General features: G+C 35.6%; 2 protein-coding genes across 2 annotated transcripts; both read left to right on the top strand.

Annotated features, from left to right (window-relative positions):
• Positions 1 to 225: 225 nt before the first annotated feature.
• On the top strand, positions 226 to 2,114 carry LOC131625666 (ras-related protein Rab11B-like). Its single transcript, XM_058896506.1, has 3 exons — positions 226 to 363; positions 1,424 to 1,525; positions 1,641 to 2,114. The coding sequence occupies exons 1-3, from the start codon at positions 226 to 228 to the stop codon at positions 2,112 to 2,114; spliced, it is 714 nt and encodes a 237-aa protein (XP_058752489.1).
• Positions 2,115 to 14,991: 12,877 nt separating this feature from the next.
• On the top strand, positions 14,992 to 17,032 carry LOC131625702 (actin-depolymerizing factor 2-like). Its single transcript, XM_058896539.1, has 3 exons — positions 14,992 to 15,149; positions 16,186 to 16,451; positions 16,542 to 17,032. Exons 1-3 carry the CDS (start codon positions 15,147 to 15,149, stop codon positions 16,690 to 16,692), a joined length of 420 nt encoding a protein of 139 aa, XP_058752522.1. The 5' UTR covers positions 14,992 to 15,146; the 3' UTR covers positions 16,693 to 17,032.
• The last annotated feature ends 1,863 nt before the right edge of the window (positions 17,033 to 18,895 follow it).

Raw genomic sequence — 18,895 nt, 5'->3', positions numbered from 1 at the left:
AACTGTTCTTCCCCAATTTTTTCTTGAAACTCTAATATTGGCTGCAAAATAGCTACTATTCGGCTGCAAACATGAAGCATTTCACACGCTACCGATTTGCTTTTTATCCTACACACAATCCTACCAGTTGTCTCACCAACAAATATCTCTATCTCTCCACAACAAATACATCCATCTCTTCTCCATCTCTCTACGCAACAAAGACTTCGGGCTCTGAGCTTCACTATGGCAAGACCTTGTGCGAATTTGAAGGAAATCAATGAAAATAAGGAACTCTGGGAAATCGTCGTCAGAATCCATCATAAATGGACAGTTTTGTCAAAGACCAAAGAGAACTTCGATTTGATTGTGGTTGATAAAGAGGTTTGCCAATTAATTTGATGAAAATATTTGACATTTAAAGTTAGGGTTTTGTTTTAGATTTGCTGTTTGATTTGCAATTTTCATTTTTAGGGTTTACTCTTACTTCTACTTCATTTGACGGTTTCATATCGTTTTCTGCTGTTGTTGTTTGATTCACAAATTAAAGGGGTCATTCTTTAAAAATACTGGAATCTTCTGAACATTTGGAAATACTGGTTTTCGTATCGGTTTCTTATCGTTTTCTGTTGTTGTTGTTGTTTTATTATTACACACAAAAAATACTGGTTTTGTTTTACTTCATATTGATCTTCAGCACAGATGTTGTTAGTATTACATGGTTCACATTAGACTCCCTGGATCATATACTTGGGTGTGTTTGTTCTTGTGCCTGGATGAGATCGATTGCAAGATGAAAAGGAGAGCAGGATTTGGTTGTTGCTCAAGAAGGCTGTTGTATTTACTTATTCACTTAGTTGTGAATCACTCAGTTTTCTGATTTTGTTGCACTTACATTTTCTGATGAATGCAGTGTTTAATTTATGTGTTTTCTTTCTATCTTAATCATGTGAAGACATTATTGAATGTACATTTTGAATCATACTACAGTGAGTATTACTTTTAACATGACTATATACAATTATGTTTTCTTTCTAATGCGTGTAAAATGAGGAGCTATTGGAATTGGATGTGTACTTGAATATGATAATAATGGTATTGTAAAATGAGGAGTTATTATGGTATTGGTGATGATTGATTATACTTAGCACATGAATTTTTTTCTGGTAAACTTGATGTGCAGAGACGGCTAATTAGTTCATGGCGAAGTCGAGGTAAAAATCATCAAATCAGGATTCGTCACTAGATGGGAAGACTACCTTGGAACAGATGCGGCTTCTCGACTCTCTTCTACGAGTTCCAGGAATTTCGTAGATCCATTGCTTAAAACTTATTTTTTCTACTGATATTGAATAGTTTAACATGTCATTATTTTAAATTAGTTTGTTAAGTTTACAAAAAGTAGTGTTTTTATCTGATAATGCTTTAATGGTATCTTTTAAAGGTTTTTGGATCTGTGCGATATCCATTAAAGCATATAGAATTCAAAGTTGTAGATTATGAAACTGGTGAAGTTCTTCCACCTGATTCAAAGAGATACTACAAGGTAATCTTCTTAATCAAAATGTAACCTTCTTGTGTCTTGTCTTGAGCTGTACATGTTATAAATTTGTTCATTTATGAATACTTGACTGTCTGCTAAACCTTGAATTGTCTGATAGAAATCCAGAATTAAGAGAGGGTGTTGGTTTATGTATCACAAATATCGTGCAATCACAAGTGCTTACTACTGTGGAGCTGTTGGTGCATTGCTCGTGTACGACTCAACCAGGCACGTGACATTTGAAAACGTGGAGAGATGGTTGAAGGAGCTTCGAGATCACACAGGCGCATACGTTGTAATCATGCTTATAGGAAACAAAACAGATCTTCGACACTTGTGTGTCGTGTCCACAGAAGAAGCCACCGCATTTGCTGAAAAAGAAAACATATATTTCATGGAAACTTCTGCACTCCAGTCGGTGAATGTGGACAGTGCTTTTGTGGAAGTGCTCATTCAGATATACAATGTTGTGAGTAAAAGGGCTCTTAAGAAAGAGAATGGCTCCGCATCAGTGGCTAAGGGAGAGACTATCAATATTGGTAAAGATGATGTATCAAAGGTTAAGAAGAGTACATGCTGCAGTACAACATAGTTTGGACTGAAAGAAGATGTTAGTTATAGAGTAAAATTATCATTATTTTGGATCCATATGAAAATGTTTTGGTATTTGATGGATTACCTTTTTTTTGCCATTGAACATTTTTCTTATTTGTTGTGAGAAAATTATTGCTTTATGATGCGTTTTTGTTTACTGAGATACATTGATTTGCTACAAGAGCCAATTGTTATTGTGTAACTTACAATTCAGGTGTTGTTATCTTCAAGTTTCTCTATCTTCATCTGTCTTTCTGCAATTGTTTTAGTTTTTAAATCATCAATGTTTAGATATGATGAATGATGAAGTTTTAGCTATGGATATGGTGATTCTACTATAGGAAAAGAAGTTTTTGTTGTTTAATTGCGATGTCAATATTATTGAGAAACATGATAAACTAATAAAACCTTGAGATAAACAAAAGGTTTTTTTTACAAAAAGAATAGAGGAATGCTAATTGCATTCAAAGTTTAAATATAAAGTGTTATCAAACTTAGGCACAATTTTTTTTTAAAAGTTATAACTTTTTTTTTGAAGCAAAAAAGTCTCATATAGTATTTATATATAAAATATTCTTAATTATTTTATGGGATTAATGGTTATACACTGTCAGTGTAAAAAGTTTTACATTGTCAGTTCATCACAACCATTCATAATTATTATTTTATATATAATTAAAATAAAAGTTAAACATAACTTAAAATCTAACGGTTACAATTTACTGACAATGTAAAACTACTTTACACCGTCGGTGTAAATAATATGAGTTTAAAGGTACTGCACTGACAGTGTAAACTAACTTTACACATACATCCAATCAAATTCCTTATACTTGCCATGTCATATTAGTATCCAATCAAAATCCTTACACTTGCCGTGTCATATTAGTTTTTTTTTTAAATTAAAATTGTGTTTTAATTGGATACATGGTTGTGATTGGTTGACAGTGTACAAATATTTTACACTGTCAGTGCATATCTCTTTCTCATAATATATAGTTATTGAGTCAAACATAAAAATTATATTTATTTAAAATTTTAATAATTTTTTTAATCAAGAATGTATATTAATTCAAATATTTAAATATAAAAATTAATATTTTAAATTTAAAAATAAATATTTAAAAATTAAATGGAAATTTAATATTTATATAAATTAACAACGTTAATATTACATTATTTAAAATATTGAATATTAATGAGAACATGAAGTTACTGATCAAAATATTTTGAAATTAACGGGAACCTGAAGTTACTGATTAAAATATTGAATATTAACGGGAACATAAAATTACTGATCAAAATATTGAATATTAACGGGAACATGAGATTATTGATTACAATATTGAATATTAACGGGAACCTGAAGTTACTGATTAAAATATTGAATATCAACGGAAACATGAAGTTACTGATCACAATATTGAATATTAACGGGAACCTGGAGTTACTGATTAAAATATTGAATATTAACAACGAGAACATGAAGTTACTGGTTAAAATATTGAATATTAACAGGAACCTGAAGTTACTGATCACAATATTGAATATTAACGGGAACCGAAAGTTACTGATTAAAATATTGAATATTAACGGGAACATGAAGTTATTGATCATAATATTAAATATTAACGGGAACATGAAGTTAGTGATCAACATATTGATTATTAACGGGAACTTCATGTTACGAAACGTTGTTTAGGCACAATTTAATTGTGGTTCTTTCTATTTTGTTCTTGATTTTTTAAGATACAATTTAATGTTAATTATTCTTTCTTTTTCCATAAAATGTTAATTACTTTTAATATACATTTTTTTCTATTAAAAAATATAAATCTGAAAACAAATGCGCGTTCCGTACCAGAACCCGTGCGAACGCACGGGTTTGTTACTAGTTGCTTATAAAAAAAACTATATGTATAGTGTAAAAGAATTCTATATATTTTTATCTTTGTAATTCTAAAATTAGGGGTGACAAATGGACATGCCCGTTCCGTTTAGATTCATTTGTAAAAGTCCGAAAAAAGAGCAATTGAGACAGACATGGTTAGCGGCATGGTTATAAAACCTTGTACCGTCCAACAAAATAGTGAGAGCGGCATAGGCCCGTAGACATTACATTTTTTAGACCTACAAATGAAAAATGTATGTTTATGTCCATGTCTGGAAAAACTCGCAAAAACGGACCGAAGCTGACACATTAGAAGGTTCGGGCCTAAAACTTTGGTTCGTCTCGCAAAATAGTATGGATAAAATTGACATGCCCGACGGACCGAGTTCGTTTTACCACTTCACCCGTAACCAAAAGAGTCAAGTTTAAGTTTAAGAATACAATTGAGTATGAATAATAATATTTCATTATTGTTTCTTTATGTACGTGGAAATAAAATTATAATATTTTATATAATAAATAAATATATTTTTAAAATATAAAATATAATATATATTTAATAAAAAACTACATGATTTATAATTTTTTTTTTGTACTCGCTAAAAGTAAAAATGCATGGCAACTCTTAATGATTAAAAGTTGTCAAAGTTTTTAAGTTTGTTACAAAGTTAAAAGCCACCTGGGGTGAGAATCTCATGGATCAGTGTCCTTCATTATGTTGTAGTATGTTTAAAGTATCACAAGATTGATGTATTTATAGTTTAAAGGGCCATGAATTGAATCATCCTAGGATTTAACAGCCACTCCGAGAGTGGGTAGTTGATTCATTAAAATCTTGGAAGTGTAATTGAATCTCACGACTTCCTTGTAACGTCTGTTGAGCAAATACCCATTTTGCTCACCTACACGCGTTATGGTTAAAGACACTAAGAGTCTAGGTGAAATTTTCGGGAAAAGGATGCTCTATCCGAGAAATGGGGTACTTGAACTAACAAAAGAGAGAGTTAGGAAACATAATGGACAAAGTGTATACCTTCACCTCGCCCTATAGATCATTTTTAGTTATATCACTACACAATCCCTCAAGCACAAAGGGTCGTAGTGTTTTAGCCCTTTATTCGCTTTTGGGCCTTTTCCAAGAGGTCGGTTGAAGCTTTTATTCTCACCATTAATTTTTTAGGTTTAATTGAGTTTTCTTGACGAGACTTAGTTTAGTCCCTCAAGAGAGACCTAGTTAAGTCTCTCATACAAGACTTAGTTGAGTCTCTCAAACGAGATTTTGAATACGAGGTGTCGCCTTTGTATGGTTGGTCCTAGGGTATGATCCTAGTTGTCAGTGTTGTAACCCCCATGTTATCTATGAGAATTCGAACATCAATCAATTGAAATAAATTGAATGTCAGTCAACTGAGAGAGATTGAATCATCAATAAGGCAAGGCATGCATTGCATCAGGTGAAATTGATGGTGATCTTTCTTGGGAAGCCAAATTTGGCCATGCTCTATACACGTGTACCAAATACAAGGAATCTTTTCCAATATGAGTAATTTTTGGGACACTCGGACAATGGTAAGTTAACCATATAACTAGACTTCCTTCTTTTATAAAAGCCCACCTATTCTTCCTCTAATCTTTTTTCACTCCATCTTTATTTATACAACCAGGAGTTTATACAAGAGTAAAGCGTATCTTCCAAGCTTTTGATCATATTTACAAGTATGACACTTTTCTTCCATTTCATTTTTAAATTTCTTTTGGAATTCCTACAAGGAGTAGTCACACTTTTTAATATTATAGGTTGAGACTTAAGGAGATGAGACACAGACATCTTCGATAATAACATGCATGTTTGTCTTGTTCTTATCAAGAAGTAATGAGAAATGGTGATAAACCTTTTTGTAGAGGAATGGGCTTTCCAGTACGGGACACAAAGAAAACATGATCTTATAACCTTGTTATGAATGGGAAAAAGCTAACATGGCTAGCTCGGGTGATTCACTAGTTACCTATTTCTATTTCCACCTTCCTTTTATTTATGATTTGGGGGACTTAATCCCTTTCACGGTGTTTGAGGCTAAACTCTTAACGACTGTCAATGTTGCTCCTTCTGAAATCATGCCTTTTATTTGGGGTATTATCAGGGACTTCAAAATTCGGTGTCGATGACAAGAGGTTACTCCAACTGTTGAGGTATTTTTCTCTTTCTATAGTTTCACTAAATCTTTTGACATCCAATCTTGTGAAACAAATCTTCATATAACTCAGCTTTGAAACAAATATTTAGAGAATGAAATATTCTTACACACTTCTTGTATTGCATAAAACACAAAACAAATATTATGAGAATCTGAAAAAAAAAACTTCTGAATATAAAAACAAGTCATGCTACGATGTCGTACCAACATGCCAAAACATCTTGTCCAACATCTTGCTGAATTACTTATTTTAACAAAATGCAACCATCAAAACAAAACCTAACAAGTTTCTTATCCTAACTTACTTGAAATTTGTGTTAGTGCACCCAATCAAAATCCTTTCTTGTAAGGTGTTTAGGGGAGTGTATGAGTCAAAATTTGGGCAGTTCTTCGCTAGTGTTTTTCCCCGGGCCTTCTGGAATATTTTTCTAAAGTTCGACTAGATCCAAAGTCCCCAAGTCCGTAATTTACTCCACCCGCCAATAGTTCTTCCTCATAGTTAATGTAGGGTTATGCCCTACTAAACAAGTTTTTCAGTTTATAGGCCTCCTTGCGCCTTAACATTTCATGGAATGTACTATTTGACCTAAGTCATTTCTCAAAGATACAACACTTGAGGCTTTCATTTAATCTTATGATAACCACCACCACCTTTTTGAAGTGGTTGATGTATATGCGTTGGGTTTCCTTTTTGCCATGTGTAACTCCACTAAGGGCGGTCACGGTGGTTAGTTGTCTCAATTAAAGTGAAAGCAAAGAGCTTGCACTTTACATCTTCGTCATCATGATAATAGTCTGACTAACTATCCACATGTTCAACATGATCGTTAAGATCTTTGTTTCAATTATAAATCTTAAGCTTTTTGGGCTTCCCTAGAGACCTAGGAATTCTGCATTCCAATATGTTAACGATCAATGAATTTTTCTTCCTCAGCTGAGCGGGGGATCCTTCTTCAGCAGACGAGTTTCTACAAGATTGTGACTCCACTTTCCTCCTCTGAGGCTGAGAGAAGGAGTGTGACACATGTGTCTTTCATGATCTAGGACTTTCGGACCTCTTCTAGGTCCTTTCTTGGCCCGACGACCTTCTTCGAAGCCGCCTCCTAAATGGTGTTGTTCATTGCAATAATGTTGTGTAGGCTTTCTTCGATCCAATTAAGCATATTTGAAAGAGCCTCAAATTTTTGCTGCAGAATTGTCTTGAACATGTTGGTCAACAATTTGTGAGCTCTTTATGGAATGAGATGAGTGTGAAAGAGCTGGAAGTCAGAAAACACTTTGCATTTGGTGACTTTATGTGGTAGTGTAGGTTTGATGGAATGTTCCCTTACATTGAATCTGATTCAATGAATGAAGAAAATTGAGAGGTTCCCTTGGCTGTCCTAATTTGCATAAAATTTAGTGATGAAGGGAAAACATAAGTACATGTTGAGATTTGGTTGTTGGTCCATTGTGAAGGTAGACAAGATTTTCTTACTGCTTTATCAGCTTCCCGTTGAGCGCCGAAACAAGTGTTTTTCGACAATTCCATTTTTTGGTAATTCTGGTACGAAGAATTCGACTCTAACTTAAGAGAGATAACTTGGAGATAGAGATATGTACGTAAATCAAAGGGAATTTGGATATGATCAGTCAAATAAAGAAGCAATATATCATGGAAATCGTAGGAATCAAAGATAGATTCTCATAGACAACTCCAATATTCTGCTCTGGAACTAAATGATGATAAAAGAAATTGAACTTGTGTGATGCTGCAATGGTTCAAGATTCTGATGCGGTGGAGAAGGACTGACCTATAAGGTTAGCAGTACAACACTCAAGTGCATAAGACAGTGAAAAATGTAGCATAAATGGGGAATGAAATTTGTATTTGAGAAATAACCTATTTATCTCTTCAAATAGAAGAGTTAGTTAGCATCTAGATGAAAATTTAAATGCGAGATGCGAATGACCATTATATGGATTTGGATCGTGGGAATATGTTTCACGAGTAAGCTAATTTGAGTGATTCGAGACATATAATTTATTTATCCATTCGCCTTTTTTTGCCTTCTACTGGTATTGAGCGTATATATCTTTTTAGACTTTATGGTTAGCCCATAACCATTATGCATCTTTAGATGATAATATTTATAGACAATATATGCATTGAGAACACCTCTTTATGATTATGTGAAAGTGAACATGTACATTGCAGTTAATTTATGTTATTTTTATGTTATTGTTGAAACTAATTTCATTCATGTTGTTGACATGATTCAAAATTGTTATACTTAAAGGTTATGAGGGGAGTATCCACATTGAGTCACAAGTGATATATAAGTGAGAGAGATACTACATATTCATCCAAAATCTTAAGGCATTGAGTATGTGAGTCCTCTCATTTATAAAGTTTTTAACATCCATTTTTTAAATCAATGTGAGACTTTCAACTCACATTAGTATCTCATAATACTCATATCTAATGTATATAACATCTTCTTAAAATATTATTTCTTTTATACGATTCAAACCATTCATACAATTCATATATACCACATAATAAACACTTATGCTACAAGAAAACATGAGATTATCTATTTACATGTTTCTCTTAGGCATGAAAACAATGAGGGACGGGGACACATTTTGCATTCTCTGTATCCAAAATTGAATCCTAGTTAATACTCATTATCCTACCTAAACTCAAACAAAGATTAATAATTAAACCAATAACTCGTCTCAAACGAGTTCAAGTATCCCCGCCCCGTCTCATCCTCACATCACAATCAATTTTTTTTCTTAAAATTGAAATTGTCATTTTTTCCAAAATATTTTGTCTTGAACTCTAAAATACATTAGAAATAATAAATTAAACAATAATGAAAATTTTCTAACATACATTTCAAATAATAAAATACCAAACAAAATATCATTGTACTAACAAAACAATTAATATCATAAATAATGAAAATAAATATTGTAAATTATGGGCTCGAGATGGGTAATAGTATTTTCATTATCCACATCGTATTAATCTTTTAAATTTGGGAAAAACTAGTTAAAGTGGGAATTCCCCTCAAACCCGAGGTGAATTTGAGCGGGTACTTGTGGGTACGAGTTTTATTGTTATGCCTAGTTTGTTTTAGTATCATGTCATGTTTTATTTCATTTTCTTCTTCATATTTGTTCTTGGTGTGAAAAGCGATACCAATAACAAAGTATAATAGGGAATTAGGGAAGAGAAGAAGAACACAAGAATTAGTTATAACTGCTATTCTTTCACTTTCTCTTAAAACAAGATTACAAGTTTACAAGAATAACAAATAATCTCTCTCACCCTAAATTAGGATTTGCAGCTTAGCAATGATGAGAGACTAATATGCTATTTATAATAAAACCTAACATACTAACTAATGGGCTTTTTCAGCAAGACCCATTATACAAGCCAACTTAATAAACAAGCTAACTTAACAAATTAGGGTTTAAACACTAAAACCTAATTTAACATACTAACACCCCTAGCATCTTCGACATCTGCATGCTAGACCCATCTTCGACTACAACATGCACACTTCGACACCAGCATGTGAACAACCTTCGACTTCATGCTTAACTCTGTCGAACTGTCGAACCAAGAAGCTACCCTTCGACCATACTAGAGTTCGATCCAATATCTCACAAATCTCCACCTTGGATCTAACTCTACAACATCAAGGGAATAAACTAGCTTTCTTCATGCAGCTTTATCAACTGCATACAGTGGAAAAACTTGCAACTCGGCAATGTCTTGGTGATCATATCTGCAGCATTATCCTCAGTCGAAACCTTCAGCACTTGGACTTCTCCACGCTCGATTACTTCTCTGATGAAATGCTGTCTCACATCAATGTGCTTAGTTCGCTCATGATAGGCTGAATTCTTCGATAGGTGTATTGCACTCTGACTATCACATTTAACAGTGATACCTCGACCTTGAAGTTTCAGCTCCTTCGCAAAACCTTCAAGCCACAATGCTTCTTTCACAACTTCAGTTAGGGCAATATACTCCGTTTCAGTGGTTGATAGAGCAACAACCTTCTGAAGTGTTGCTTTCCAACTAATTGCAGTGCCAAACATAGTGAAAACATATCCAGAAATAGATCTTCTGGAACCCATACAACCTGCATAACCAGAGTCGACATATCCTTCAATCGCTGCTTTACTATCTTCACCTAAGGCTCCACCATAAATTAGGACTCTGTTCAGAGACCCCTTTATGTACCTTAAAATCCACTTCAATGCTTGCCAGTGAGCCTTTCCAGGATTCGTCATGTATCTGCTTACACGGCTTACTGCATATGCTATATCAGGTCTAGTACAGACTATAGCATACATCAAAGAACCAACTATAGTAGCATATGGGATGCTATTCATATAGGTTCTTTCGACATCAGTACTGGGACACTGACCAATACTCAGCTTGAATTGAGGGTTTATTGGAGTCACAACTGGCTTCGAATTCGACATACCAAACTTTTCGAGAATCTTCCGTAGATATGCCTCTTGAGATAAGCATAACTTCGACTTCTTTCTATCTCTTCGAATGTCAATTCCAAGAATCTTGGAAGCAACTCCCAGATCCTTCATATCGAACTCCTTATTGAGTTCAGCCTTCACTCTCATTACATCTTCGACATTGTTGCTTACTATGAGAATATCATCCACATAAAGCAACAAAATAACAAATGAATTACCAGGTCGGAATCTGAAGTAAACGCAGTGGTCGAACTGACTTTTAATGAAACTTATGTGTGCCATGAACTTGTCGAATCTCCTATTCCACTGTCGAGGAGATTGTTTCAGCCCATACAAAGATCTCTTTAATTTGCACACACAATCTTCCTTCCCCTTTTCGACATACCCTTCAGGTTGCCTCATCAGGATCGTTTCATCTAGATCACCATACAAGAATGCAGTCTTCACATCCATCTGTTCTAGTTCAAGATCGAACTGTGCCACCATGGCAAGCAAAATTCGAATGGACCTATGCTTCACAACAGGAGAAAACACGTCATTGAAGTCGACACCTTCTTTCTGAGTGAAACCCCTTGCAACTAACCTTGCCTTGTATCTTTTCGATGTCACTCCTTCAATTCCTTCCTTAACTTTGAAAATCCATTTACAGCTGACTAACCTTGCCCCAGCAGGTTTCTTGATCAGTTCTCAAGTATGATTATCATGAAGAGATTTCATCTCATCATCCATGGCCTTCAGCCATTCAGTCTTATTTCGACTCCTCATAACTTCCTCGTAGTCTCTAGGTTCTTCGTCTAGAACCACACTTGCAGAGATTAAGGCATAAGCTATAAGACCTGCATATCCAAGTCTCTGAGGTGCCTTGATGACTCTTCTCGACCTATCTCTCGATAATAGGTAGTCATCATCAGTTTCCTCAACTTCTTCAGCATCTTCTGCTTCTTCGACTTCATCAGGAATATGCAATTCAGCATCAACATGCTCCACCTCATCAGGAATCTCTACCTGTTCCAGCTCTTCGTCAGATGTTTCTGTACTTCGACCAACATCGTCAGTTTTCTTAAAAGCCATTTCAGCATTATTGAAAACTACATCTCAACTGGTGATACACCTCCTGTGACCTGACTCTAGGCACCATAGCCTATAAGCTTTGACTCCTTCAGGGTATCCCATGAACAATGCATTTCAGAGCTATAGGTTTGACCTTGTCTTGCCTAATGTGAGCATAGGCTACGCAGCCAAATACTCTCAGTTTGTCGAGATCTGGTGGATGTCCCGACCAAACTTCTTTAGGTGTCTTCATATCTAACACTGTCGAAGGACATCTGTTTATCAGATATGTTGCTGTCGAAACAACCTCAGCCCAAAACACCTTCTTTAAATCGGCACTAGTCAACATGCATCTGACTAACTCCAAAATAGTTCGATTAAACCTTTCAGCCAAACCATTTTGCTGTGGAGTACCTGCAGTAGTTCTATGTCTTGCAATACCAGAGGCATCACAAAAACTGTTGAGTGCCTCATTGCAAAATTCAAGGCCATTGTCTGTTCTCAACCTCTTGACCTTTCTGCCAGTCTGATTTTCAACCAGAGTCTTCCAACTTTTGAAATTCTCAAAAGTTTCATCCTCAGTTTTCTGGATGAATAACCATAATTTTCTGGAATAATCATCTACTATGGATAGAAAATACCTTGCTCCTGAATGTGATGGACACCTTGCAGGCCCCCAAAGATCAGCATGGATGTAATCAAGGGATCCATGCGTTCTTTGTTTGCCTTTGTTGAAATTCACTCTGCAAGATTTTCCAAGTACACAGGGTTCACAAAACTTCAGCTTTTCGACTTTGTCTCCACCAAGCAAATTTTGTTTCCCTAATTCGACCAGAACCCTTTCACTGACATGGCCCAATCTCATGTGCCAGATTTCTGTCTTCGAAAAAGGTTTCGTGGATGCAACATTCGTTGAACCACTTACAACTTCAGCCTCAAGGGTATACAAGCCTTGTTTCTTCACGCCTCTCAAGACTTCCTTCGAACCCTTCATGACTCTTAGGATACTTTTCTCTCCTTGGAAAACATATCCTTTCTTGTCGAATTCACCAAGAGAAAGTAGATTTCTCTTCAAATCAGGAACATACCTGACTTCAGTCAACAACCTTATTGACTCATCATGGAGTTTGAATCTCACAGATCCAACACCTGCAATCTTGCAAGCCTTGTTGTTTCCCAGCAATGCTGATCCACCATCTTGATCACATAATTCCTCGAACAAGTCTTTGTTTTGAGTCATGTGCCAAGTGCAACCTGAATCCATAATCCACTCTCTTCTCGAGTCACTGCTTGAAACCACAAGAACATCAGATGATTCGAAATCATCTTGAACAATGGCTGCATTGCCATTATCCTTACCTCTATCATCTTTCAGGCGTTCAGGGAACACTTTTCTTGTGTGACCCTCCTTATTACAATGATAGCATCGAATGCCAGATGCTTCGCCACTGTAAGACTTCGACTGACTTTTGCCCTTCTTGTCGAACTTACCATTCTTTCGCAAGAATTTTCCTTTAACGGCCAAACCTTCACCAACAGTCGAAGGTTTATGCTTCATTCGTTCATTCAAGTCCTTAGAATACAAGGCTGATTGAACTTCTTCAAACGTCAGGGACTCCCTTCCATACAAGAGAGTTTCTTTGAAGCGAGCATGTGATTGAGGCAAAGCGCACAATAGTAACAACGCTTGATCTTCATCATCGATCTTCACATCAATATTTTCAAGATCAAGAATCAGCTTGTTGAACATATCCAACTGCTCAACCAACACTTTGTCTTCGACCATCTTGAATGAATACAAAGCTTGCTTCAGGTAGAGTCGATTTACCAGCGATTTGGTCATATACAAACTTTTAAGTTTCACCCATAACCCTGATGCCGTCGTCTCCTTTGATACCTGTCTGAGAACCTTATCACCAAGGCTCAACAAAATTGCGCTGTGTGCTTTCTCGATCATATTTGTCTTCTCCGCTGCCGTCAATTCTGCATTCATGGATGCCTCTCCCTTCAGCGCTTCCAAACAACCCTGCTGAACCAGTAAGACTTTCATCTTCAAGCGCCACAGACCGAAATCATTCACTCCGGTGAACTTTTCAATCTCATACTTTGTTGAAGGCATCTTCTCCACGCTCACCGCACCAATTTGTTGTGAAAACGATACCAATAACAAAGTATAATAGGGAATTAGGGAAGAGAAGAAGAACACAAGAATTGGTTATAACTGCTATTCTTTCAATCTTCTCTTAAAACAAGATTACAAGTTTACAAGAATAACAAATAACCTCTCTCACCCTAAATTAGGATTTGCAGCTTAGCAATGATGAGAGATTAGTATGCTATTTATAATAAAACCTAACATACTAACTAATGGACTTTTTCAGCAAGACCCATTACACAAGCCAACTTAATAAACAAGCTAACTTAACAAATTAGGGTTTAAACACTAAAACCTAATTTAACATGCTAACAACCCTAGCATCTTCGACATCTGCATGCTAGACCCATCTTCGACTACAGCATGCACTCTTCGACACCAGCATGTGAACAACCTTCGACTTCATGCTTAACTCTGTCGAACTGTCGAACCAAGAAGCTACCCTTCGACCATACTAGAGTTCGATCCAATATCTCACAGTTCTGCTATGAAATTATATGATGATTGGTAAGGATGAATTTGCGGTTTATTGTAGATGTAAAATGAAATTTGAATGAGAATGATTAGAATATCTGAAAAGTCATTCATTTTTCTCTTTAAATAAAGGAGACGATTGATGACGTCGTGTGCATGGGATGCGGCCAATTCTTAAATGATGAATGACATGATATTCTCGTGATGAATAGTATGCAATATAGAAGGAAAAAGGTATAGCTACTTGTGGCAAGTTGGCAACTTTTTATTTCCCTACTAAGCTTTTGTGTCTTGGACTTTGCTGCTGACCCATAACAATATTATCAAAAACAACTTTTAGGGTGCCATGTTCGTTGGTTTAGGGTAGAGGACATTTTAGTGAAATGTAACCCTCAAGAAAGGCACATTTGGTCGGGGCAACGATAGTGTAGGTAGGACCCTTGAAGAGACAATTGAACAAATTCAAACCGAAAGCAAACAAGAAAAAGAGACGAAATAGTTTGGGCCACAAGCCCAAAGGAATTTGGACCACAAAAGCATAATTGGCCCATACAGAATAATCGCCCATTGGGCCAATGAAAAGACACGCGCCGTGGATATTAATAACACACTGTCACGCTCCACCACACACTTTTTTCTTTCGCATTTCTCATTTCTCATTTCTCTCTCTGCATCGAACCCTCGATCGAGAAAACAAAACTCATCTTCACCTATATCTTCTCCACCACCATCGCTACCAATCAAATCGCCAACAACCACAACTAACTCATGGTTAGACTCTTCTCTATCTTCTTATCTTACTTTTTCACCGCTAATCTTAACAATTTCCGCAAATTTCGATATATTTTTTTAAATTTTAATTATTATTCGATGCAATTTGAATTTAGTCCTCTCGATTTCGTATCCGTTTTCAGCTCTCTCTGTTGACTACAATCCGAGCTGGATTCCTCTTCGATCTGATCGTTTATTTTCAGCTGCGTTTATTTATTTTTATTTTTTTTGTAAATTAGTTGTCATTTGTAGATCTGATCTTGATATCAGTTGCATATTTTTTTATTTGAATTATTTTCAGTTTGATCTTGTAATAGGATGAATTTTTAGTGGATTATTACAATTGATTCTAAATTGTGATGTGTTTTGATCCGTGGAATCGTGTTTTTTGTGATCTGAGCTGATTATTTTTTGTGCTAAGCACTAGGATTCGATTTATTTTTTGTGCTAAACACTAGGATTCGATTTATTTTTTGAGGTAGTTATTGCTCTAATTTTTAATTAGAGAATATTTCGCTTGTGAAAAAAAATTAGAGAATATTTCTTTATCAGATTTATTAAGGTCAAGTTTCTTTTATTAGAATTTTTTAAATGAGATTGGATGTGATGTGTTTTTAAAAAAAACATGATATATATTTTTTGGTTGAAGAAGATGCATCAAAACAAATATAACTAGGCGTTTTGTTGTTGTTTACTTTATTTTTGGCACCAATCACTAATTGTGTATTTTTTTTTTATTTGGACTATACTATGATTGTACTATGAGTTTATTCATTTTGTTAGCTGGCTACATATTTTATGTAATATTTTATCATTTGAGCTGCCATGAACGGATTTACTCTTTATTTTCCAGCTTCTTAAAGATTAACTATTCGCGTGTGTTTTATTTGGATGTATTTTTTGCCACTATGATGCAAAAAATTGAATTGACAATTTACATAGTTGTGTACAATCTAATGTGATTGCTGAATGCTGATATTCTGGTGTGACAATTGACATTGATGATTATGGTGTGTTTGCTATTGCAATTCTACAGGCAAATGCAGCATCGGGTATGGCAGTCCATGATGACTGCAAGTTGAGGTTTATGGAGCTCAAGGCCAAAAGGACACACAGGTTCATTGTTTATAAGATTGAGGAGAATCAGAAGCAAGTCATTGTGGAGAAGCTCGGTGAACCAATCCAAGGCTATGAAGATTTCACTGCATCCCTTCCTGCTGATGAGTGTCGTTATGCTGTTTATGATTTTGAGTATCTGACAGAAGGGAATGTCCCCAAGAGCAGAATTTTTTTCATTGGCTGGTAATGTTTGCTTTTTGATATGTGCTGCTGCCTATAGCTTTCCATGCTTTATTTTTTTATCTGCATCAATGTTGTTGGTTCTGCGCGTAGGTCTCCTGATACAGCGAGGGTGAGAAGCAAGATGATTTATGCAAGCTCCAAAGACAGGTTCAAGAGGGAGCTGGATGGGATTCAAATAGAGTTGCAGGCAACTGATCCTACTGAAATGGGTCTTGATGTGTTCAAGAGCCGTGCCAATTAAATATTGATTATGAATAGTATAGGCTTTTCTGGTGGGGGAGGTCTCCCCTTAAGCCTTAGTTGCTTATATTTGAGATATCCATAGTTTGTGGGTCGGTCAATTTGACTAGGTTATGGTCTCAAACTCTCAATTTTCCAAGTTGTGGCATAAAGTGTATTGCACCTTCGACAGTCTTCTCTTGTTCTCTTGTTCCTGTGTATTTTGTTATGATTTGTGATATATACAATCTGTGTTTGAGTGGCATTTTAGTTTCCTATCCTTATAGGTGGAATTTGTAACTGTTTTGTGTGATCAGACAACAAATGGGCTTCATTTTTTTAAATATTGATATACTTGGTCACTGGCTCATGTTCATGGTATTTTTCGGGTATGGATATTCAAATGCATCCTGCAGTCTGTTGATGCAAACTCTGATATCTCTTGTGTATTGAGATCCTATTCTATTGGTTTGGTGTTTTTGCCCAAAATTGGAATGACAATGCCAATTTTCATTAGTGAGGGACCTTTGTTTTATCCAGGCCTTCCGATCTCTGAATGCATAATAACCCCTCTCATTCTTAACAACCACCCAGCTCGTATGTGCTGAACGAGACAGTTAGATGCCTCCCTGCTGGTTTTATCTTATGATTCGAATGAGAGTTGAGTTTGATATAATGATGTATAGGGTGCATTTACAGCTAGACTGAAGTTCACCATGAATCACCAACGGGTGCTGTTCATATTACAATTGGAGATTTATGAAAGTGACATAGTTTAAGCTCCTTTTAAGAATTTTTTACTAGTACAAACTAACTTAAAACTAATTTGAAACACAGTTTCATACTATGTTACAATGGACGGAGCTTTTCAATCAACCCTTAAGATGTGCGAAGTTTACCGAAAATATTTTTTCATGAGGATCTTGACAGAAAATACACATTCCAGACAATCTTTTTGGTAGTGTAATTTTGAGATTTTTTTTCCACAATAACTATATTTTTCGATTTAAATTCCTAAATAATTATGTTTTCCATTAAATAATGCAAATAATCAGGTTTTGAAACTGGCATAAGTGTTGGCACCACCACTAAAACCTGGCTTAAGTGTTGGCGCCATCCCTCATGGTGCCTACGTGAGATTTTTATGTGTACATGCCATGGGCCATGACGCCTATGTCCAGATGAAAAGCAAGACGATTTTTATGTGTACATGCCATGGGCCATGACGCCTATGTCCAGATGAAAAGCAAGACGTCACTCAATGTGACGCCTATGTGCAATGTGTGTGAAAAGGAGCCATATGAGATGGCTCTTATGTGTTATGTTCTTAACATTTCTATCCTCCACTATTCTTCACACCTCTTCTCACTTTCTCTCTAATTTCTTCTTCATGGCATCTAACACGAGTTTTAAAAGGGATGAGTATGTTTGTTTCTCTACTGTCAAACTCCCGATTAAAATGAAATTTTGGAACAACCATTTCATGGACCAACTTAAGAGATCCTTGATCCACTTTTTAAAACGGGAGTTCGAAGATGGTGAAATCATTCGAAGAATTCTGAGATTTAGAATGACCACCTTAATTGCGACCGGAGCACTAGAACGTTGGTGGGATGAAGTCAAAAGTGACAATGATGTTTGTTCTATGATGCATGGAACAAGTGATACTATTTTGATGGATGTAATATCTTAGATATTTTGTTGTGTTAAGTATGTTATTGTTTTAGCCTTGTTTGTGTTTGTGTAGTTGTAACAAATATGATTAAGGATAAATAACGTTCAGTTGATTTTTAAAAATATATTATAAAGAGTGCATACAATTATTAGGTTGCGGAGCTTGTTCCACGATTAGGATAATTATTTCGATTGTTTCCGACATGACGACGTATACTACAATTCCTTTTCATTTTGTCACCTGCATCCCTTTCGATTCTAATACGCATGATGTTGGGGCGACCCTTTTTCTTCCTTTGCGTTATGTCATTGTGCCAAACTACTTCTCCTTTATACGCAAGTCAATAATCCTCTTTGGCTATCACTTTAAAGGCATTATTGTACACGTCGAACAAGGGTTTTGGCCTTGTAAATGAGAGATAACAGTGTTAATGCATCTCGGTGAGCATATGAACATGCCACTATGACATGGGAGCAAGGCATGCAAAAGGTTTGAAACTTTCCACGGTCGCACCAACTACCTGGTAGTATGACCCGATACTCTTGTCTTG

Source organism: Vicia villosa, unplaced genomic scaffold (genome assembly GCF_029867415.1).
Source record: "Vicia villosa cultivar HV-30 ecotype Madison, WI unplaced genomic scaffold, Vvil1.0 ctg.000233F_1_1, whole genome shotgun sequence".
Lineage (NCBI taxonomy): Eukaryota > Viridiplantae > Streptophyta > Magnoliopsida > Fabales > Fabaceae > Vicia > Vicia villosa.
The sequence above is the reverse complement of the archived record's forward strand: the minus strand, read 5'-3'. Positions and strand labels throughout refer to the sequence as shown.

Excerpts from the sequence above, each read along its gene's own strand:
- LOC131625666 (XM_058896506.1), top strand. The coding sequence starts at position 226 with ATGGCAAGACCTTGTGCGAATTTGAAGGAAATCAATGAAAATAAGGAA. Across the intron at positions 364-1,423 it reads TGATTGTGGTTGATAAAGAG|GTTTTTGGATCTGTGCGATA; the intron begins GTTTGCCAATTA and ends TATCTTTTAAAG. Across the intron at positions 1,526-1,640 it reads ATTCAAAGAGATACTACAAG|AAATCCAGAATTAAGAGAGG; the intron begins GTAATCTTCTTA and ends ATTGTCTGATAG.
- LOC131625702 (XM_058896539.1), top strand. Across the intron at positions 16,452-16,541 it reads AGAATTTTTTTCATTGGCTG|GTCTCCTGATACAGCGAGGG; the intron begins GTAATGTTTGCT and ends TTCTGCGCGTAG.